This window comes from Astatotilapia calliptera, chromosome 4 (genome assembly GCF_900246225.1).
Source record: "Astatotilapia calliptera chromosome 4, fAstCal1.2, whole genome shotgun sequence".
NCBI lineage: Eukaryota > Metazoa > Chordata > Actinopteri > Cichliformes > Cichlidae > Astatotilapia > Astatotilapia calliptera.
The window spans coordinates 23585177-23607856 of record NC_039305.1 but is presented as its reverse complement, the minus strand read 5'-3'; the positions used below and the strand labels follow the sequence as shown (position 1 = coordinate 23607856).

General features: G+C 43.6%; 2 protein-coding genes across 3 annotated transcripts in view; one reads left to right on the top strand and one right to left on the bottom strand.

Annotated features, from left to right (window-relative positions):
• Positions 1–6360, top strand: part of llgl1 (LLGL scribble cell polarity complex component 1) — a 34735-nt gene extending 28375 nt beyond the window's left edge. Inside the window, exons 15-24 of one of the 2 annotated variants that reach the window (XM_026165586.1) lie at positions 42–192; positions 277–415; positions 585–898; positions 1048–1239; positions 1332–1404; positions 1686–1800; positions 2265–2329; positions 3079–3214; positions 3315–3394; positions 4501–6360. In XM_026165586.1, the coding sequence (XP_026021371.1) occupies positions 42–192; positions 277–415; positions 585–898; positions 1048–1239; positions 1332–1404; positions 1686–1800; positions 2265–2329; positions 3079–3214; positions 3315–3390 (1261 nt within the window). In that variant the 3' untranslated portion in view covers positions 3391–3394; positions 4501–6360. Of the gene's footprint in view, positions 1–41; positions 193–276; positions 416–584; positions 899–1047; positions 1240–1331; positions 1405–1685; positions 1801–2264; positions 2330–3078; positions 3215–3311; positions 3395–4500 lie in introns of both variants that reach the window. The other variant, XM_026165585.1, reaches the window with a different exon arrangement.
• A 617-nt stretch (positions 6361–6977) lies between these two features.
• flii (FLII actin remodeling protein) lies at positions 6978–19332 on the bottom strand. Its single transcript, XM_026165584.1, has 31 exons — positions 19126–19332; positions 17962–18072; positions 17389–17460; positions 17149–17229; positions 16773–17020; positions 16513–16616; positions 16254–16429; positions 15904–16061; positions 15688–15772; positions 15175–15322; positions 14917–15047; positions 13789–13896; positions 13307–13411; positions 12989–13168; positions 12818–12900; positions 12552–12626; positions 12288–12371; positions 12022–12193; positions 11582–11689; positions 11275–11466; positions 11051–11149; positions 10880–10969; positions 10633–10772; positions 10321–10540; positions 10045–10199; positions 9846–9906; positions 9620–9748; positions 8406–8512; positions 8178–8283; positions 8034–8099; positions 6978–7955 (listed from the first exon to the last, which is right to left on the bottom strand). Exons 1-31 carry the CDS (start codon positions 19186–19188, stop codon positions 7821–7823), a joined length of 3792 nt encoding a protein of 1263 aa, XP_026021369.1. The 5' UTR covers positions 19189–19332; the 3' UTR covers positions 6978–7820.
• Positions 19333–22680: the final 3348 nt, after the last annotated feature.

Here is a 22680-nt window from a genome sequence, read left to right as displayed (position 1 = left end):
CTGTCTTTACATTCATTCTGGTGCTCTTTATGCTCTCCTAGGTGTACCTTACACCCTAATGACTCCTTAGCAATGGAGGGTCCCCTGTCAAGAGTCAAGTCCTTGAAGAAGTCCCTACGACAGAGCTTCAGACGCATCCGCAAAAGCAGGGTTTCAGGAAAGAAACGCACCATCACTACGCCCACCAGCAAGGTGAGAGACTGTGTGTCTGAGAGTAAACTGTCCAAAAAGAACACTGTCTATACTATTTATACTATGTATTGTATGTGTGTATAGGTTCAAGAGGCAAATGCTGCTCTAGCGGAGCAGGAGGAAGTAGCTCCGGTGCAGAGGCGGATAGAGCCGCGGTCAGCAGATGACTCGCTCTCTGGAGTGGTCCGGTGTGTCTGCTTTGCAGACACATTTCTACGTGATGGTGCGTTTACTTACTTTTCAACATATTTCCACTCTGTCTTTACTTCATTCACTTTTTCTTAAACTGTTTGAACTGCATTTGTTTGTATCGAGAAAATGTCAGGATTGAGCTAAGGAAGGTTGTCGTTTATCGTTTGTGCCGCGCTAACAACACGCTCGGTCTTACTTAGGTACACACCACGGCCCCACGCTATGGGCAGGCACCAACTCGGGCAGTGTGTACGCCTACGCTCTGGAGGTGCCCGGTGTGGGTTCGGGGCGAGTGTGTGAGCGTGGCGGTGCGAGTGAGAGCAGTGTGTGCGTGGAGGCAGTGCTGGGTAAAGAGATTCAGCTGATGCACAGAGCGCCTGTGGTGTCGATCTGCGTGCTGGACGGTCGGGGGAAACCTTTACCAGACCCGTACGAAGCCTCTCAAGACCTCGCCATCGCGCCTGATATGACCAACGCTCACTCTGTCCTGATCGCTTCGGAGGAGCAGCTCAAGGTATCGTCTGGAAACAACATCACAAAGTCTGTATTTACATTTTTATTGTCATTTTTTTTAAGTTTGTAATGGATCTGGGCTTAAAACGTGGTCTGTTACTTGTATATTGTTTTAAATCGTACCTTTCTTCCTCCTCTGCTTAATTCCAGGTGTTCTCTCTTCCCAAAGTCAGCGCTAAGACTAAGTTTAAGCTGACTGCACATGAAGGCTGTCGGGTGAGGAAGGTTGCCATGGTGGTCTTCAGCTCCACAGCTCAGGAGGATTACAGCGAACACACACTCGTCTGTCTGACCAACCTCGGGGACATGCACCTCTTTAGTATTCCTGCCCTCCGACCACAGGTGCAGCCTCAGGGTTTGATCAAGAGCTTGACAGCAGCGTGTGCTTTCAAATGTGTTTTTGTGAGTCATAACTGTGTTTTATGTGTCCTCAGGTGCGTTATGACTGCATCCGTAAGGAAGACATCAGTGGCATTGCATCATGTGTCTTTACCAGGAATGGACAGGGTGAGAAGAATATGCTTGAATTTAAAGTGAAAGAAGTTATTTCAAGACACCTAAAGAGCAGAGTGGGATTTCTTTCATTATTATTTTTTGCTTTTAGATTTTCATCACAATAACATTTGCCTCCTTGTCTCTGATATACACACACATGAGGTAGTGCAGGAAAAAATTAAATTAAATGTGGAGGCAACATAAAATGAAAGCTATGTATGTTCAGAAAGGTCAGCGTATGACTAAAAGGATGGTTTCACTCACTAATATAAAAAAATTGTTCTTCTCTGCAGGGTTTTACCTGATCTCTCCTTCAGAATACGAGAGGTTCTCTCTCTCCGCCAAGGTCCTCACTGAACCGCTCTGCTTCGTTCAGCTCGACCGACCATTAGAGCCCACACCCACCAGGTAACACACACACACACTCCGATTGCAAGCATCATTAAATCTCAGGCTGCTTTTACTCTGTGATTATGAGCGAGTGTGTTCAAAACTTTAACGGGTGTGTTATGAAAAGGCGAAAGGGAAGCAGATCCTTCTTTGCTGAAATTTGGTTCTAGATCTGAGGATCCAGTTAAACTAGGGTTGGCTATATGGATTTATCCTTTATCAGAATATACGTGCTAATAAATATATCATAAATAATAAAAAAAATTAAAAAATTCAGTGTCATTGTTACTGATTTGCAACATTTCCCAGGACCAGTGTAAGTCCCTGGGAGGTCTCTGGACACCGCACTGAAAACCACTAAGCTGTGACTGTTCATTATGATTTCTCATGTGAAACCAAAGAAATGATCATTTTATTGTTATTGCTGTATTATTCCATCGACTGCCAAAGTAAATGGTGCATGCTTGTGTGTGTGTCCACAGCGATGGTACGACAGTGCAGCCTCAGGCCAACGGAACCCACAAGAACCAGATGGGTCAGGCTGAGGGTAGGTCTGGACACACACACACACACACACACACACACACACACACACACACACACACACACACACACTTCTTCCTCCTGCCCTTCTCTCCTTTTTTTTTCTTTCTCCTCTCGCTTATTCTTCCTCTTCATCACTCTCTCTTCTTTCTGTAAACCTCTTACAACCCTGACCGTGCCTTAGCAGGGGTCCCCCCCCCTCTGGTCTCCACGGTAACCATTCAGTATGCCCCACTCGCCTCTCCTATCCAAAACCACCTTCCACAGCAGGAAACTGTTGTTGCTGTGGAGACCAGCAGGCCTTTCACCTGGGACTAGGTCATTAAGAACTTTACACGCAGACACCAACACATTATCCTGGATTATGATACATTGGGGCAATTTTTACTGTCTTTGTACAAGACAATGTCAATTTTGGCACATCAGAGCAGCTCCAGTGTCTTCAGACAGTGTAGCAGGGCGCAGATGTTTAAATGTTTTGATCACATGCAAATATTTCTAATGAGGAGAAAACAGTAAAATCCAGCTCAACACACAATAATGAGCAAGTTACTGGAGGAGAGAGTGGTGGTGGTTTGTTTCCGGCTGTTCAGATGTGGCTTGTGGTTACAAGTCTACAGAATACAGTAAAGTGCTTTATAAATATCAATCTGTTCGCCATATTTAAATCATTTGTTTTCTGGGGCGACCAATCAGTCACTCTCTGTCACTCTCTATCGGACGTAGATGAATCTCTGGATTTGTCCCTTGCAGGGCAAACAGAAGAGCCTCCCAGCTGCTTGTCCTCGCCAATCCTGGACACCCCACTGGACTCCCCCCTTAGCTGTGCTGACCTCACCCTCGACTCGACAGCAGAACTCACCGTGGAAGACGTCAGGGATTTCCTAACGTAGGTACACACACACACACACACACACACACACACACACACTTATTAAATGTATTATCAGCAAAGACGATAAATAATTTGCGTGTCCGTGCTACAGAAGTGTGGACGAGGCAGAAAATAACCTGAAGAATATCAAAGAAGAGGAAGGACGATCGACTGGCATCCTCATCAACTGAACAGGTGAGAAACATTGGTTTATTAACCTCATAGTCCTTGAAGCCCGTCCACCTCTATGGTGAGGGTATCAGAGTGAGTGGACACACACACACACACACACACACACACACACACACACACACACACACACACACACACACACCTGTTTCTAATGGAGCGCATCCAGACTGTGCAAACTTCAAAGAGCCGCTCTGTCTGAGCGCTGCATTCCAATAACGAGCCGTCCACACTGTTTCCACCCAAACTATGTGTCTCTGAAAGCCAGTCGAGCTGAAAACCTTTGCACCGAGGCGCACTGAAGCTTCAAGCTGTAGCTCAGTATTTTTGGTTACTGTCATTATAAAGTACACGGAACGGGCTCATGAACTTTTTTCTTTTTTCCTCACTGTTCTGGTTATTATTTCAAACATTTGCAACTTTTACTTCACATCAATCAGATTTTCTGCAGCTGTGACCAACACGAGTGTCCTCAGCGGGTTTCCTTAAGACACTGGGGTTTCACAAATAAGAGCTCGTTTACTTGATTTAGATTATAAGCTTATTATTTATGACAGGATAGTATTTATTTTAAGTCTCTGCTTCCCTCTTGTGGTGCTCAAAAAATATCTTTGCACAGATTTGACAAAGGAAACTCAACATCTGTCGTCACCCCTCCCAAAATAAATAAATATGACTTCAGGTTTTTTTTTGTTTTTTGTGCAAAGCAAGATTGTCAGTCGTACTAACAGTGTGACTGAAAACTGCTGTAAATGTTGCCATAAGACGGTGTTACACTGCATGTAATTGCCAACTTGACCCCATTCAGTTGCAGTCTGTTTCAGATATTACAGCAAATAACTGATAAATCATTGAAAATCACGTGTTGCGGTGTACACAGACAGAAACATTACATAAGTAAACATTTGGAAATCTTTTCTTCTTTTGTGGATGTGAGACGGCTGCTGTTCAGTATTTATTTTTTAATTCATTTTTTTCCTTGTGTGACTAAGTCATTAGCTTGTTCTGAATTAGGAGTTAGCTTCATGGAGCTCAATGTGTTGTGTGTTTGGTTTGTTAGTTGAGCCGATTTATTGTGAATTTGCTTGTAATTATGTATTTGTTTATTTCAGTATTACAGGGAGGGGCTCAGGTGGTCGTGATGGATTGGATTTCAGTGCTGGACCACAAACATCTCCCATCAGCCCACAGTGGAGCCCCCTGCCAGCACTCTGCACTCTCTTGTTTACCTGGCACAAGCTGGGATGAAAGTCTTACTCCAGACACAGAATCCAACGTTAAAAACACTTGTTGTGGTTCCTCCTGCTGGAAGAACAAATTCTCTATTGTCTTCTTCTGGAACCCCTTTGGAAACATGTCGTTTCCTCCGATGTGGAGACACAAAGTGGGCACAGTGTGGCGTGGGGTCGGCCTTGGAGCTGATGTTTCTGATTTCAAGAGCTCAAACTGAAACGTCCGTCTTTGAAGTCTTTGTGTTCATCTGTTATCGGCCCTTCAGCTCAGCATTCGAGGAAAGAGCCGTCACAGTCTACAGCGGAGACTCGATGGTCACTTTTTTCCCTCCACCTGCAGCCTGTGGCGCGCCTGGCTCGGCCTGAGGTTTTGCAGTTGCCAAATTCCCTTCTTGATCTTCAGCACATGAGCGGATGCGATGGACCGCTCTTCCTGACGCGTCCTGTGAATAACCCGTTTAAAAAGAACCGAGATTGTCCAGCAAAGCCTGAAGGAGAGCACTGTAGTGTTGAAGACAGAATAGCAAATGAAGTATTTTGAGTATGAGTCTTAAAGTTGTAGCATTTCTCTATAGGTGCCAACAAAGGCAGCTGACTTTTTCACCTGTGGGGGTCGAGGCAGCGCTGAAATCGGCAGCAGGCTCTGAGAAGCTCTCTCCACTCTGTGGGTACTGAAGAGGAAGCTGAGTGTGGGACAGTGGAGGTGTTTTTGTATTGCAAACTTTTCTATGGCTTTTGGAGAAAGTGAAGATATTTTCATTGATGAATGAAGTGAGGAAATATTAAAAATTCATACTGTGACTACAAAGGGAACCAGCTGGGGCAGAGGGCAGATTTTGGTGATTTATTTTTTAACTTTTGAAATATCTTTATTGCTAAAGAGCCGGGCAGTGATGTCACAGGGGTAATAAACACAGAATTACCATCCTCGTGTTAGTGACTGTGGCAGAACATCTGCTTTCCCTCCCACGTTAACACCTCTTATAAAGGACCCCCGTGGCATCACTGTCCCCGACTACAGTGGGAGTCAGCGGGGCCATGTGATGTGAGGTTACTGTGCAGTGTCAGCCTGTTTGAAATTTAAAATATATTTTGTCAATAATTCAAACATGTGGATGAAGGTGGAAAGTGGGTCTCTCTCCTGAACCCTCCTCCTTCATCGCAGCATGCAGAAACCTTCGGGCGGGACTCAGGGAAGTGTTGCAAGCTAAGCAAAGTTAGCGTGGAAGTGGAGTGGGACTACTTTTTTGGAGGGGGGGTCTCTGAGTTGGTGCATTCTGCATAGTGTTGGTTACACACAGAGCTTTGATTGCTAGTATTTTTACCCCCCTTGTGTTTTTTTTTTAAAAGACGTTTTACTGTATATAGAAACAAATGTATACAGCATCTATATCTGGGTTCACACAAGAAAAGAGGGAAGTATTTGAAACTGTCATAACCTTAAAACCACTCTGTTCCCTCACTTTAACACACGTCACCACTAACTAATTTAGCTCAGCAGGTAGGAGTCATGTTAATGCCTTTTTAAAATGTTAGCTTTTTTCCCCCTCTCGGCGTACTGGTTGATGCACATAATTAACCCTTTCATGCTACAGCTGGCACGATTTACCTTCTTAATCCACATTTAAGATGAATCTGTTTCTATTTTTGTCAGTTTCGTGTGTAGGAATTTATTAATCGGGTCATTTAGCAGTTTGGCTGATGAAGAATTGAATGTTAATAAAATTATTTACACTCAAACTCAAGTTTGGTTTGTGCTTACAAATCACCTCTGCTTTATTAGAGCGCTTAAGAGGTTTGACACCTTGCTTGAAAATGCCTCAGTTTGAAGAGCTGATGCTTTAAAAAAAGAAAAGACCAGATGGACAAAGATGTGATGTGAAATTTTATTTTTATATAAAATACATAAATAAAGCATCTGCAGGTGGCATCAGGAGCATGTGCAAATTTTCAGATACACACATGTATGTGTGCAGGACTCAAACACACAGACAGGCATACACCCCACACAATATTAACCAAAATGATGGAAGTTGCAGCCATCTGGGAACACAGACTGGGTTTTGCCTGCACCAGTGCCAACATCCAACACAGGTCACATGATCATTAGAAGCACTGCAGCAGTTTAGTTTGACGGCGCCGGCTGCAATGATTTTTAAAAAGTGCTTTAACAACTCAAAGATTAGCAGAACCAGAAGTCACGATACAATGCTCGAGCTCTCCCATTTCAGAGTTCTGTCCCAATAAGGAAGCTATTTGAAAAGCAAACATGCGCCTAAAGTTTTAAACCTGTAGCATTTTAAATATCATGCATTTACTTTTTCAAATGTAGGTACACATTCTATTTTTTTTATTTATTTTTTACATTTGGAAAGAAATATCTTCTTTCTTCGGATTCTCTCCAGAAAATAAACATTTGACAAGTTAAAAGCAGCCTGTGATGAAGAATACAGTATTGTTCAGTTTCAGAAACTCCCGATCTTCACCAATTGCACAAACATCAGTCCTCAAACATTACAAAAAAACCAAAACAAGACTTTGCTCTGACCTTGACAAGATTTCTTTGGCCAAATAAACGTGACTGTGTTACTTTACTTCAATTACTGTCCATCATGCTCTTAACAGGATCAGGAGGTGAGCGCAAAAGTATACTAATATGATGACAGGAAAGGGGATGACCCCATTTCAGCAAAGGCGCACAGGGTAGACACTCACACTTCATGAAAAATATATAATATATAAAATGACATTCCTCAGAAAAACTATTATAGTGCTGTTTCGTGTTCAGTCCCTCAATGACGACGAGAATACACACTAGTCCCTGCCTTAAGCTGCGTGAAGGAGCGCCTAGCCCTCCCCGCTGACGACCGTCGACCATGCAGCACGAGCCACGTGAAAGCAGCAGAACAGATCGATATGTTAGATGGTGCAGCTCCCTTAGGTTTTCATAAAGCCCATTTTTATCTCAAAACATAATTCTTTATTTCAGACTTGCTAAGAAAATAAAAAAGCTTGGGGGAAAAAGGGGAGGGGGTAATTTGCAGTCTATATCAGATACTTAGCAGCCAGCAGCCGCTTGACCAAAAAGGCTGCTGAGCATGGATGGAGGGGAAGGGTCTCGGGTAAAGCTGGGATAGATTTCTGTAGAGAACTCTCTGGCAGTGTGTGTGCACGTGTGTGTGATTGGGATAGTGTTTGGCCTATGCAGGGGGAGTTTTGAAGGGTCCCCAGGCGTGGAAGCAGCGCGTGAAGCAGTGAGGCTCGTTGCCCTTCCTCACCAGCCGAAGCTTCCTCGGTTGTTCGGTTTCCTTGGCGCGCATGTGCTGGATGTAAACCTGAGAGGGAGGAGGAGGAGTTACAAAGATGTAGATAACACAAAGCACGCACACAGAAAGTGCACTCCCCCTACTCACCTGGCAGGCTTTCAGACTGAGTTTGATCTCCACCTGGCTAGTCTGGGTACCAACCCACATGTACACCTGAAGGAAAAATGATATCAAGTATGATGATAAAACCTAACAAAGTCCATCAACACACCAATCCTTAATCGTCTCTACCTCTTTGCCGTTATCCAGCAACATGATGTCATCATCAGCCAAGTCATCCTGGCAGAAGTCTGAGCACTTCTCTGACACAGAGAAATAACCTTTCTCGTTTGAACACCTGAAGCAGAAGAGTAGAGGGGAAAGGAGGAAAACGCCACAAAGATAGAACCAATGTGATGAGTGAAAGAGAAAAGCAGCTGTTTCATACTGTAATGTGTAAAAACACGAACAGTTACTCACCGGAAGAGACGAGCGTGTTTCATGTACTCTGCGTCTTCATCATAAGGTTTCTGAGAACCAATGCCGACCCAGAAGAAGTTCTCTGGCTCCTCCCCTTCATTAATCACCTAGGAGACACATTAATGATGGTGCTGTGACTGCATTTCCACTGCTGAAGGCACACAATCTTCTTTAGAGAGTTTAAAAGAGAGGCCAATGCTTCCATTAGTCACAAGTGAGTCTCTCATTTCCTGTATGATCATTTTTACCCGCACACCTGCCAAGCTGCTGGGGGGGGGGGGGGACTGTCAAAAGTGGCTACAAACAAGTTTTTGGAGGTAAATCTCAAAGTGACGATGCTGTGAAGTTTCATCACTGCCGAGGAGACGTATGAAGCAGTCTCAGAAAAATTAAAGATTCATTATCTTGCTTTTTAGCGAGGATGGATTTTGTTTTATCGAATGACTCATAATGCCAGCAGCTGTCACGTCCCAGCTTTTGAAGAAGGCCCCTGTGAGTCGGCTGTTTGGTAGCCTACTTTCAGAACTTGCTGATTTGTCAAATCTGGTAAAGGCCTGACTTTTTGTTTTCCTCTTTCAAACACACGACATGCAAATAGGTTTCCATAGCAACTGCTGGGTGTAGTTATTTGTGAGTCCTTAATAAGATAATGTTACAGTATATAGTATACAGATTTTGCTAACACGGGAAGTTATAGAGTGCCCTCTGGTGGACAAACTATGCAACATCAGCACCCGTAACATGGCTGAAGGGTGTTCCTCCTGCGTCTTTCTCACTTCTACAGATGCTGATACAGATAAATAACAAATATCAGCCAGGTTACGAAGAATTAAAGACTAAATTGAAATTAAATCATGTTATATAATGTAATGGAACATGTAATAAATCAAGAATTTATAAAAAGGTATCTGCTGTGTAAGCACTGAGCAGCTGTAGTAAAGGATGAAAGCACTTGAACTCAAAGTTAAAGGTTAAGTGTGCAGAGGTTTCTACTTGACTGTATTAGCTGTATGCAGAATAAATAAATAAACACTGGCGGGTACCAGTGGTCCCCCTCAGCCTCCCAGTAGACACACCTACGGTGTCAATTTCAAACTCCTATTTTGCCTTTCTCTTGAGTTACCGCAGTCACAAACTTGGGTGCCTACACCGCCTGTCTGTCTGGAAGGGTGACGACAATACCCGTGAAGATCCATGCTTGCACATGATCTCACCTGCTTGCTGTACGTGTCGTCGAACATGCTGTTCATGATGTCCTCGGCCAGCTTTCCTTCATCGGGATCGGCGGCTCTGCCCACCCAGGTGTAAACGATGCCCTGATTATCTGTGCTCTCAAACGGTACCTGCAGAAAGCACATTTTGGGATTGGATCCACATGAAATCATGCTTTGTCTTTATTAAGTTGCTTGAATGACAGATGTTCTTTTTTTATATCCAAACCTTGAGTATGTAGCAGAACTCAGAGTTGAGATTGCCGGAATCTGTACCAATCTGGATGGTTCTAAGAGAGAGATGGAGGGAACATGTTTAGCTTTAAAAAAAAAAAAAGAAAAAAAAAGATCTTTCTGGGGGAGTGGAAGCTGGCATGCGTCAAAACATTCGAACTTTTCTGAGGACAAAAGAAGCAGGTTTTGCATGCCTGGTGCAAAGTGCGCTGCCATTGGTGCGTATGTGGTAGAGGGAGGGCTGGGCAGAGTCGGTGTTCTGTTTCCTCTTCCCTTTGTGGATGATGAACTTCCTCTTAAAGTGGGACAGGAACTTGAGGTTCTCCTGCTGCTGAGTCATACGTACCACCTAAACAACAAAACAGGACGTGACTGTCATTGTGATGCTGATGGATGTAGTGTGGTAAACATTTTTTTCTCATTTTGGAAAAACAAAATTCCAGAAACTAGATTAAACTCTTTGCTCGTACTTGCAGTTTTCCAGGGAAAAGACTCTCAAACTTCTTCTGCAGGGAGAAGGTGAAGGTGAGCCAGCCCATGTTGGAGGCCTGCCTGCCCTGCCAGAAATAAACTACACACTGGAAGTCCTCCTCAGGCTGTTTGTCCTCCTCCTCCCCATCTCCCCCTGCTCCTTGCTCACCCTCCTTCTTTTCCTTCTCTTCATCCTCGTACTCCACAGGCACCCAGTATCTAACAAAGCACAGAAAGTCACCAGTAAAATGAGGTTTTTCTTCATCTTTGAAATCAATTCCAGCATTACAGCCCCAGAAAGACTTGTCTACCTGCAGAGGAAGACATAACAATCTTGGGTGTAGAAGTGCCCAAACTCCTCCTCGGGGAGGCGAGCAAACTTCTTTCCCTCCAACACAAATCCTTCCATGCCATCCAGGTCCTCGTTCCACTCCTCCATCAGCTGTTCAGCCTACACAGGTAATACAGTAAATATGTGAGATGTAAATATGTTGTTTTACTGTGCTTTACAAAGTCAACAACAATCAAAGGTAGAAATCAACTGCACTGCGTTGTTACCTCAGTGAGGGGCATGGGTGGCTGTCTGGGAAGGAAGAGAGCTGTGAGGTCAGCTTTCATCTGGTCTTTCTGCTCTGCATCCTTCTTCACCTGAAAGAAGAGCACAGTTTAACTTGTGCATTAAAAACAAAACAAAAAACAGTCTGATGCTGGTCAGCATGTGTCACTGACCTTGCCCTGCAGATTATCCTTCTGTTGCACAGTCTCCGCTGCTCTGGTGTAGTCCACCTTCAGCACATCATCCCAATTCTTAAACTTGGACTTGAAAACCTGAGGAAGAGGATGAAGCAGAGGAGAGGTTAAGCAGGAAGAAAATAGTTTTAAAGAGTGTAGATTAAAAAGTGACAATGATATTTAAACCGTATTCAACTGCAGTGGCTTCAGTAGACGTTTACCTGGCACTCTGTGCCCTCCAGGTTGCGGGTGACACATGCGTGTTTGGGCCGGTGCAGCATGGAGCACAGCTCCTGACCAAGCTTTAACGCGGCGGCTCGGACGAGACGGGGAGACTTCCTCCCAATCCAGATGAAGACGTCAGACCAGCAGTCCAGGATGTAAACGCACTTTGTGTCCAGCAGGGACTGCAACTGAGGAAAGGGGCAGACATAGAAGGAAAGGAGGGTGAATTTATGGAGTGCACCATGAAGGGAAGAAAGGTGAAACAGGACTTTACTGCTGCTCATTTGCAGCAGATGGACGTACCAGTCTGAGCTCTGGTAGGACGTCCAGTTTGACCTTGTGATCTTTGTGCTCGACTGAGAGCTTGTAGTTAATCTGAGGCAGCTCCAGGTAGCCAAGACCCAAGCCCACCTAAAAGAGAGATTAAAAAGTAAAAGCCACTGATGAATCTTTGCTTTGAGTCTTTCTCATATCCGAGTAATGTCTAAGAGCTGTAAATTAAATATGGGCTGTCATGCAGATGATTTTTCAGGCTACAGAAGGGTTACGGTTAACTGATGTAAACAAACAAACAACCCCCCCTCCAAAAAACCAAACAAACAAAAAAAAAACCCCACATGCAGCTTCAGGTCTGCATCCCCTACAACACTGACCAACACACTTTACACTTGTGCCACCTTAAAACTTAATGTGAAGTTCAACTAAAAGATATGCACAGCATGTAAACATCAATAAATATTTACTTTATATAGTTTAGGTCTTATTGGAGTGAAGTCATCTGGCACGTGTTTCTTGATCTCCTCTGGCTGCCCTCCCAGCGTCTCCCAGAATCCTGGAGGCTCCTGGTTGTGCATGAGGGTGATGATCTCTGACTTCCCCTTACGTTCGTTCTTATTTATCTTTTCAGCAAATAACCTGGAGGATGACAACAAATCACATGACATTTCACCAACTTTCTGGGCTGTAATAATCGGTACAGTGTCTCTAACACCGTCGGTTAGCGTCTCACCTGGCCTTGGTGGTGGCGCTGAGAGTAGCGTTGGCTCCTCTCCAGATAAAGATTTCCAGGCCTGAATCCAACAGGAAGACGAAGCTGCCGATAAGGAAAAACGCAGAATGTTATGGACACAATGCTCCGAGTTCCAATAGGAGAAATTAAAGCTTGAAGATTAAGGATATAAAGAGGATGATGATTGTGTGTCAACTGTGCTGGAATGTGTAGAGAGCTGGTGGGTGTCAGAGAGTGTTGCAGCAAGAGTGTGTTCAAAGTCACCGTGGATCGAGGGACGAGGCCTTTACAGGAACAGACTCCAGTTTGATGTTTTTCTTGCCGTAGACTCTGTACAACCTGATAAACACATGAAAGCATTCGAGCCTGTTAAAGTGCTCTGAGCCTGAGCAGACACAGTACTTTGAATTTACCGCTGATACACTCACAAAATTAGGCTCAACATAAAGATATGAGCAGCTGTTTAAAGCTAACGTGTTTCTGCACATTGCAATGAGTCATTTTCTAAGTAAAAAGGTGCTCCAGCCTACCTTAGTGGATACTGTGTCTCTTCCACAGTGTAAAATCCACTGGCTGTTCCTCCCTCGATGTAAGAGATGTCATTGTTAAAAACCTGAACACAAGAGAAGGTCCTTTATGACAGCACAAAGCGAATAACTGCTCACACAGGTACGTGTAGTTGTTTTAATGTTTCTACATACGGCAGTAAACTCGTCGCTCTCGTCTCCCATCTCTTCCCTTATCGTCCTGCACTCTGCTCCCAGGAAATTTCTGAGGTTGACTGCATGGATTGCAGAGCCGGCCTTCTTGTCCAGGGTGGCTTCCTGACCAATCCAGTAGAAGATCTGCCAGTTTAATGCCCCATTGTCATCCAGATATGTCTGTAATTGAAAATTGTAAGATTAATGACTGGAATATTGTTTATATTGCACATTATCGTGACCAAACAGACGAGTTTATCCCGCTTTGTTTTGCTGATCAGACTCCTCTGAGGCAAACACACTTAAATGACACGTTACCTTGAGGATGATGTAACAGTCGGCCTCGTAGAACTTGCCGTGCAAAGCTTCGTCCACTTGTAGGGGAATGAAGTTCTCTATCTGCCACACTGTCACACCTGGAATCTGGAGAAGAACAACAACAGAAATATGTAAGGTTACATTTAGTTTAGACCTCTAAACTGTCGACTGACCACTTTTCTGTCCCATTTAAGGGAGGATGTGGCTCAACAGGGGGTTTGATCCCCAGTTCGCCCAGTCTGCATGTCCTTGGCAAGAAACCCAGCCTAAAACTGCCCCCAGCTGTGTCGGAGCGTGGAGAGAAAGCCTTCTGAGAGAATGTGAAGTGCAGCATACAGCACTCTGAGGAGCCAGCAGGACTCCATGTGATGCAGACTGTAAACAGTCATTTAAACACAAATAGGAAGTAGGAGTTGCTGATTGTTGGAGTTAGGTGTTTATATACACACACACACACACACACACACACACACACATATTACCTGCCCCACATCCTCCATATAGAACTCCGAGTAGTCCAGCTGAGGCTTCTCTAGGCTCTTGTCCCAGCGCCGGACTTTTAAATCACCATATTTCAAATCCCCGTTTTCCTGCAAAATTAAAGGATTTCTTTGTAAGGATTACGCAGCCATTTCTTCTACCAGTCGTTTAGATTATGTTTAGATGAAATATAAAGACATTCACACGACAACAATTACTTAATATAGCCGAATAACCTGACTTTAAGTTGGAGTAGGCTGAACTTACTCACTTATCAGATTACTGTAAACCTTAGGCCTTGATTATACTCTGCTGTGCACACAGACAAACAGTTGGAGACCCAGCAGCTGAGCAGTCATTCCTACCATACGAAGTCCACCGCCTGGACCACATGTATAGTTGGTACAGTGTCATTAAATTCTTTGCAGATAAGTCCAAAAAACAGACATCCATACTGACCATTGAGCTCACTGTCTGATGATTACATTTAAATCACGTGGATCTGAGTGGACCTGTGGACGTGTGAAGCACAACCCCAGCTTTAGGTGTGTTTACACCACAGGGCTGCAGTAATCTGAGGGAACCACTGCGGGTTGTTATCTATATCACAAATCATGATGTCATCACATTACCTAACAACCACCTATCAATAGGTTTAAAATACACTTCTGTTGTATTTACTTATCCTGTATAACACTGTATAACCTTCCAACAATAAAATCTAAGTCATAACCACCTAATGTTATTCTGATGCAATCATGTTGCTTAGTAACAACCTACCAAAGGGCTAAAACAACTCATTTATAATATTTATGCACCTGCAAAACATTTATTGCTAACCTAAATAGCACATTTTACACATATTTAACAAATGAAATTAATTTATATCCACAATACTTGCATGTTACATAATATATTAAGACGCCATCATGTTGCCTAGCAACCACCTAACAACTGATGATTAATGACTAAACTCACAGGCCAAATAATCCTGAAGCATTACTAGTAAATTTAATTCCAACAGCTTCCAATAACATGAATAATAACTGTCATGCAGAACTTAAATCCCTATTTCTTCTGTGTGAAGTTCCAGGATCTGTTTGATGTCCTTAACTTGTCTTTTGCCTTACCTCCAAATTCTTCTTCTCATGTGCGACATCACTCATGCCCTTCAGCACTTGCTTTGCTTGATCATCCTGAGAACAGTCCTTCCTCCTCCTCAGTCGCATCCTCCTTGCCATGGGATCCCGGGGGCTGGCTCCTGGACAAATGTGTACAAAGATGCAGATCTGAGCCTCCAGGAAATGATCAAGATGTATGCAAAGAAGGAAACAACAAAACATACTGTTGTTACCAATACATTCATTCATATTTAGAAGCTGTCTTACCTCCTCCTGCGGCTGCAACGGTAGCAGGGGAGGCTCCGGCCAGACGGAGCTGGTTCTGTAGGGAGAAGTCAATGTTGTACCACTCTGCTGCGCGGTCGACTGGTTTAGGAGGCATCACGAGGTTGGGGTTCTCACGCACATCAAGCACCTACAGAGAGAGACGGGAGTGTGTTTGTGAGTGCGTTTCAGGCAGAGATTCTTTTCCTAAATTACAGCAGGGGAAAAAAAAAAAAACCAAGGCATATTTAATAAACCATTTGTTTGTTACAAGGTCAATCACGATTCTAATTTGTTTAAGAAAAATATCATTACATAGTTCCATCTCATTACATTCACTGCTCAAGCTTCTTCCTGGACTGTCTCTTCAGTCATGACTCAAGCTTGCTGGGGTTTTTTCCACCAATAAAAGGATCACAACCACTGTTATGCTCCATTTAGCCAAATATTACAAACATTGTGTGTAAAGGTATTTTAATTTTAATATAATCTGATTACTTTACTAGAGTACTGTACCTCTAAGTCTGTCAAGAAGTGGATAGCCTCAGGTAATGTAACCAGACGGTTTTTATTCAGCACCAGCTTCTTCAGCTTGCCACACCTGGACAACACAAAAACACAAGAAGCTTTAATATTTCTTGGTGTAAACTGGAATGAGCAATGTAAACTAAATTATTTTAAGTGTCAGCTGATTGCCCAAAAACTGTGTGTTTGTTTATGGGTTAAACTGACCTGCAGAGTCCCTCAGGGATGAGTTCCAGGTTGTTGTTAGCAGCCATGAATTCAGTGAGGTTGGACAGTTTGCCCACTCCGGGTGGAACCCCATCAAAGTCCAGTTTGTTGGAGTTGAGGTACAGCTTCTTCAGTTTGGACAGCTTGCAGATGGCAGACTGGTTGGAGAAAACAAAACCAAACTTTATGTTATGGGAAATTCCACATGAAATACATTTCTTTTTCCTGTGTCTCCGCTTCCCCTCTGCAGGATACTAAAGCAACAAATTTGTTTCTGCTTGTGCTTCTAATGTTAGTTAACAGAATAGAATAGAATATAAAAATGGCAGCTGCCTGCTCATGGTCCTTACAGGCAGTGAGGTGAGCTGGTTGCGGCTTAGGTTAAGCGTCTCCAGCTGGGTCCACTGGTCGATGCAGAGCGAGAGCTCAGAAATCTGATTACTGCTCAGGTTCAGCCTCTTCAGACTGCTCAGTGAATACAGGCACTCTGGTACTCGAGTCAGGTCATTACATGAAAGGTCAACATCTTGGAGGGAGAAAAGAATAGAATATGAAACAGAGAACACATGTTTGCAAAACGCCGATAGGTGTGTGTGTTTATGGTGTTACCTGCTAATTGTGTTAGTCCCTCCAGGCTGGTGGGCATGTTGCTCTGTGTTCTCTGGGTGTTCCTCAGGTGCAGAGTCTGTAATGCCACCATTGCTGGGAGCTGACTGCTCAGACAATAAAAGAAGAAGCACTAAAATCAGTAAGGAGGTTTAAAAGATAAAATCATCCTTTCTGGATGTTTGTTTAAAGGTATAAGGTGACTGTTAAATTGAACAGAGGTTGGCAAAAAATGATGCAATATTAAATCTTTTTTTTTTTACCGCAACTGGGCATGCATCAGCGGGTTGTTGTTTAGAATCAGAGTCTGCAGGTGCACCAGGCGTCTCATCTGGGGTGGCAAGCTGTCCAGTTTGTTGTCACTCAGGTCCAGATACAGCAGGTCTGTCAGATTGATGAACAACTGGTTGGGGATGGAGTCGATGCTGTTGTGGCTCAGATTGAGCACCAGCATGTTCTTGCTGTTCTCCAGGTCCCTGGGGATCTCTGTCAGCTGATTGTAGCTCAGGTCCTGGTGGAGGAGAATGTGAATAAATAAAGAAAAAGTAGTGGACTGGAAGAAACCGATTCATGCTCAAAATGTTAGTGTTAAATTTAAGGGTATGTTGAAAGTATGAGAGTTAAGAGACGTTTGTGTACCAGCACAGAGAGGTCATCGAGCTGAAAGATGTCATCTGGGACTCCAGAATTTTTCAGATTGTTGGCTCTGGCTACCACCGCCTGCAGACAAAATTTAGAATACTAGATTACACACTGGTGTACAAAGAAAGAAGCAATCATGTGGCAGGAGCTCTGTTTTTTAATGTATGGGTGGAACATCATTTCCATTTTTTCTATTTTTTTTTTAAAGGCATGCGGTTTTTATGTTTTTTTAGTTACCCGTAGATTCGGTAAGCTGGACAGTTCCCCATGTAAAGTGGTCAGGTTGTTGTGACTCACTGAAAGGTGCTCCTAAAAAGGGAAAATACACACAGACACATGTCACTGCTATACTTTGGTCTTCACAAGTCATGAGAATACAGGGTATGTGTGCGTGTTTCACAAGCAAATCAATCTGCTGATTGCACCCTTGTAGTTACCTGCTATCAGATTAAATACTTCTATGTTTTGACTTCAAACACAGTTTAAACTTGTTCATGTGACCACAAATACAAAGTTGAATCCAGCAAGGACAAAATGAAAATATATTGAGCTTTGATCTGTCTCATCTCCTGTATAAATAATTTTCTTGCACGAATATCTACCTCACTTGATAAAATAAACAGTTCCTTGATCCTTTTATCTTTGGAAAACTGCACAGTACAGATGTAAAACAAAAAGACTGTGGCCATTACAACGAGGTCTACTCACAAAAAATTCTTATCTAATTGAATTTTAGATGCACATACACACATATAATGACATAAATGACTTCATGTATGAGGATGCTCCTAACTAGTCAGGATGTCTCACCAGCTTCTGCAGAGAGGCCAGCTCCTCTGGGAGGTAACACAGTCCTGTCCTGTTCAGTTTCAGCCATCGCAGGCTGCTCATACACTTAACGTGCTCTGGGAAGTATCCACCCTGAATGAGATGACACAAAAATACATGACTTTTGACAGCAACAATGCAAGAACTTACTTTGTTATAGCGCAGGGGGGCTGAATTTTTCAGGATTTACCAAAGCACTGAAACACCTGAAACAAAATCGCAGACATGCTACCAGAGAAAGATTATATTTTTAAACAACTTCCCCCAAAATATACTCTAACAATCTCATTGCCAATTATAGGAACGAACTGCACGCATGTTCAGGTTGCATAAAAAGTGACAGTGGCACATTTTCATACAAATGGGCAGATAGCATTAATCTTGATTTTTTTAACAGATGAAAAGTGCACACATCAAGGAAGAGAAATGCTAGGTCTACATATGCTAAAGCATTTGGAATATAAGGAAATGATCTCTTCATGTACTGGCAGATTTCAATCAAAAGCCACCGATCGACTAACAGATAACTCAGTTGTTTAAGCAGCATATTTCCAATACTTTGACGGGGATACGTAAATAGTTGTGTCAGGACAAATACATGCCAGGTGATCGCAGCTGTCAATCGGGCTGTTTTTTCCACTCTCCCAAAATAAGCTCACAAAAGGGTGTCGCAACCTAAAATCAACAGCAGGCTCTATTAGTTAGCTGACGCTGTTTGTCAACTTCACTTTCTGACAAGTTACAACACGGAGCTTGAGCTTCTGTAACAGACATTTAGTTAGCCATAAGTGTGGCTAGATTACTTAGCTAACATGACGGTGAAAAGAAGACCTGGCTCATCAACAACTTCACAAAAATAATATTAACGCTAGCTGACGAGCTAAAAATATATATCATTCGCAAACCAACACGTCAAATAAGAACTGTGTTAACCACCAAACTGGGCGGTGGTGGCTGAGAGCAGACTGTGTCACTCTGACAACTGGCTAACGCCCAATGCTAGTAACGTTAAGCTAAGCTAGTTTATAGCTAGCCCTGCCGTTTGTTGCTCTGAGAATGACTGAAGTCGCTCCAGCCACGCTAACGTCGTATTTACTAAACATCGGAGGGTGTGAAAATCAGTGAATGCTGTTTAAAAATCCTTACTTTAAAGTCGTTTCCACTGAGGTCTACCCCCCGTATAAAGGGAAGAACTCCGGTGGCAGCCATTTCTAACTATTTGATGTCTGCTGCTCTATTTTGGTCAAAAGAGGGTTGTGGCTGAAAAGACTGCCGTTTCTTTTTCTTATTCTTTTTCCGTGTCGCAAACCAACGCGATGAGTGGCATGTCGCCACCTAACGTACACCCACTGAGTAACAGCTGTCCCAAGCATGGATGAGTGGAGTACCAGGAAGGGCATCCAGGGGAAAATCTACTCCAAATCTAATACGCGGATCATCAAATGATTAAATCCCCAAAATTGTGAATTTGCTGCAAAAACAGTAAAAAAAAAAAGTCAAACACAACCCCAATAAATACATAAGAAGGTCAACAATTAAAAAGTAAAAATCTAAAAACAATACATATATATATATATATATATATATATATATATATATATATAAAACACCCAGCACGCCCCTGCGGGCGGTTTATCCTTCAAGCTCGGGTCCTCTACCAGAGGCCTGGGAGTTTGAGGGTCCTGCGCAGTATCTTAGCTGTTCCCAGGACTGCGCTCTTCTGGACAGAGATCTCCGATGTTATTCCCGGGATCTGCTGGAGCCACTCGCCTAGCTGCACCTAGTGCTCCGATTACCACGGGGACCACCGTTACCTTCACCCTCCACATCCTCTCGAGCTCTTCTCTGAGCCCTTGGTATTTCTCCAGCTTCTCGTGTTCCTTCTTCCTGATATTGCTGTCATTCGGAACCGCTACATCGATCACTACGGCCGTCTTCTTCTGTTTGTCTACCACCACTATGTCCGGTTGGTTAGCCACCACCATTTTGTCCGTCTGTATCTGGAAGTCCCACAGGATCTTAGCTCGGTCATTCTCCACCACCCTTGGGGGCATCTCCCATTTTGACCTCGGGACTTCCAGATTATACTCGGCACAGATGTTCCTGTACACTATGCCGGCCACTTGGTTATGGCGTTCCATGTATGCCTTGCCTGCTAGCATCTTGCACCCTGCTGTTATGTGCTGGATTGTCTCTGGGGCATCTTTACACAGCCTGCACCTGGGGTCTTGCCTGGTGTGATAGACCCCAGCCTCTATGGATCTTGTGCTCAGAGCTTGTTCTTGTGCTGCCATGATTAGTGCTTCTGTGCTGTCTTTCAGTCCAGCTTTGTCCAGCCACTGGTAGGATTTCTGGATATCAGCCACCTCCTCTATCTGCCGGTGGTACATACCGTGCAGGGGCCTGTCCTTCCATGATGGTTCCTCGTCTCCCTCCTCTTTCTTGGGTTTCTGCTGCCTGAGGTATTCACTGAGCACTCGGTCAGTTGGGGCCATCTTCCCAATGTATTCTTGGATGTTCGTTGTCTCATCCTGGACTGTGGTGCTGACACTCACCAGTCCCCGGCCCCCTTCCTTCCGCTTAGCGTACAGCCTCAGGGTGCTGGACTTGGGGTGAAACCCTCCATGCATGGTCAGGAGCTTTCTTGTCTTTATGTCAGTGGCTTCTATCTCCTTCTTTGGCCAGCCTATTATCCCAGCAGGGTACCTGATCACGGGCAGGGCGTACGTGTTGATGGCCCGGATCTTGTTCTTACCATTCAGCTGACTCCTCAGGACTTGCCTGACCCTCTGCAGGTACTTGGTGGTTGCAGCTTTTCTAGCGGCCTCTTCATGGTTCCCATTCGCCTGCGGGATCCCCAGGTACTTGTAACTGTCCTCTATGTCTGCAATGTTGCCTTCTGGTAGTTCAATCCCCTCAGTTCTGACTACCTTCCCTCTCTTTGTTACCATCCGACTACACTTCTCCAGTCCGAATGACATTCCAATGTCATTGCTGTATAGCCTGGTAGTGTGGATCAGTGAATCGATGTCTCGTTCACTCTTGGCATACAGCTTGATGTCATCCATGTACAGGAGGTGGCTGACAACTGCTTCGTTCCGTAGTCGGTATCCATAGCCAGTCTTGTTAATGATCTCACTGAGGGGGTTCAGGCCTATGCAGAACAGCAGTGGGGACAGAGCATCTCCTTGGTAGATCCCGCACTTGATGGTGACTTGTGCTATGGGCTTGGAGTTAGCCTCTAGTGTTGTACGCCACATCCCCATTGAGTTCCTGATGAAGGCTCTTAGGGTCCTATTGATCTTGTACAATTCTAGGCATTCCAGTATCCAGCTGTGGGGCATTGAGTCATAGGCCTTCTTGTAATCAATCCAGGCAGTGCACAGGTTGGTCAGTCTGGTCTTGCAGTCTTGCAGTCTCGGCTGCAAGACCATATATATATATATATATATATATATATATATATATATATATATATATATATATATATATATATATATATATATATATATATATATATATATCCTCTCAAGCTCTTCTCTGTGGAGGGTGAAGGTAACGGTGGTAATCGGAGCACTAGGTGCGGTGACTCCCAAGCTAGGCGGGTGGCTCCAGCAGATCCCGGGAACAACATTGGAGATCTCTGTCCAGAAGAGCGCAGTCCTGGGAACAGCTAAGATACTGCGCAGGACCCTCAAGCTCCCAGGCCTCTGGTAGAGGACCCGAGCTTGAAGGATAAACCGCCCGCAGGGGCGTGCTGGGTGTTTTTAAAAAAAAAAAAAAAAATACTTGGTGTATTCAATTAAAACCAAGCATGGCAAATATCAGTCAACATAAAAATGGCTCACTGTAACCCACAAAAGTACATTTTTTCTTTACAGTCTTTAGTGCAGAGTGAAAATAAAACATTTGCTCTCATCTAATTTCTTTTTTCGACCCTTCATCCCAGTTCCTGCAGTTTGTTGCCCTTGTTTAATATCCGTGTCCCACTTTTTCTGCCAGGAATCCCACATTGCCTCTCTTCTTAACCAGGTCGAATTTTCTAGAGAGAACCTTCATAATTTCTTCCTCCTAATTGCAGCACTTTTTTTGTATAATTTCACCTGCTTTCTCAAAAAAAAAAAAAGGGGGTAAGGACGCAGCAACCTCCAACAAGCTGTATTCTCTACATTATGGAGAAAAATATCCACCAGTCAGTCATCTCCTTTTATTTCTGCTGGATTTAAACTAATATGGTCTGCTAAAAAATGTAAACAAATTACAGCTCCCTCGGGGCTAAACTTCTTATCTATCATCATTTCCTTTGCACACACGGCCATTGTCTCATATCTTGTCTCGGAATACAGCGCCCTCCAGTGGTTACCACTGATCATAACAAATCCAAGGACTCACTTGTGTCCCACTTTTTCTACATTTTTCTCGCTAACAAGCCAAAACCTGTAGAAATCTCTGTATAGAGGTGATATATTTATATATTGTGGTCCTTATTTTTGTTTAAATAAATAAACGAATTTTTAAAAATATATTTTTAAAAATGGCTCCCTTTTCTGGGTGATATTAGTGTCAGCTATCAGGCTACCGAAGCGTTTATTTAATCTTGATAAACCTTGTAATTATTTTCTATTCGAAATAAAAACACAAGCTTTGTGTTATCAAATTAAAATTCTGTCAAGTCATTCACAGACAGCGAACTAAAATCGG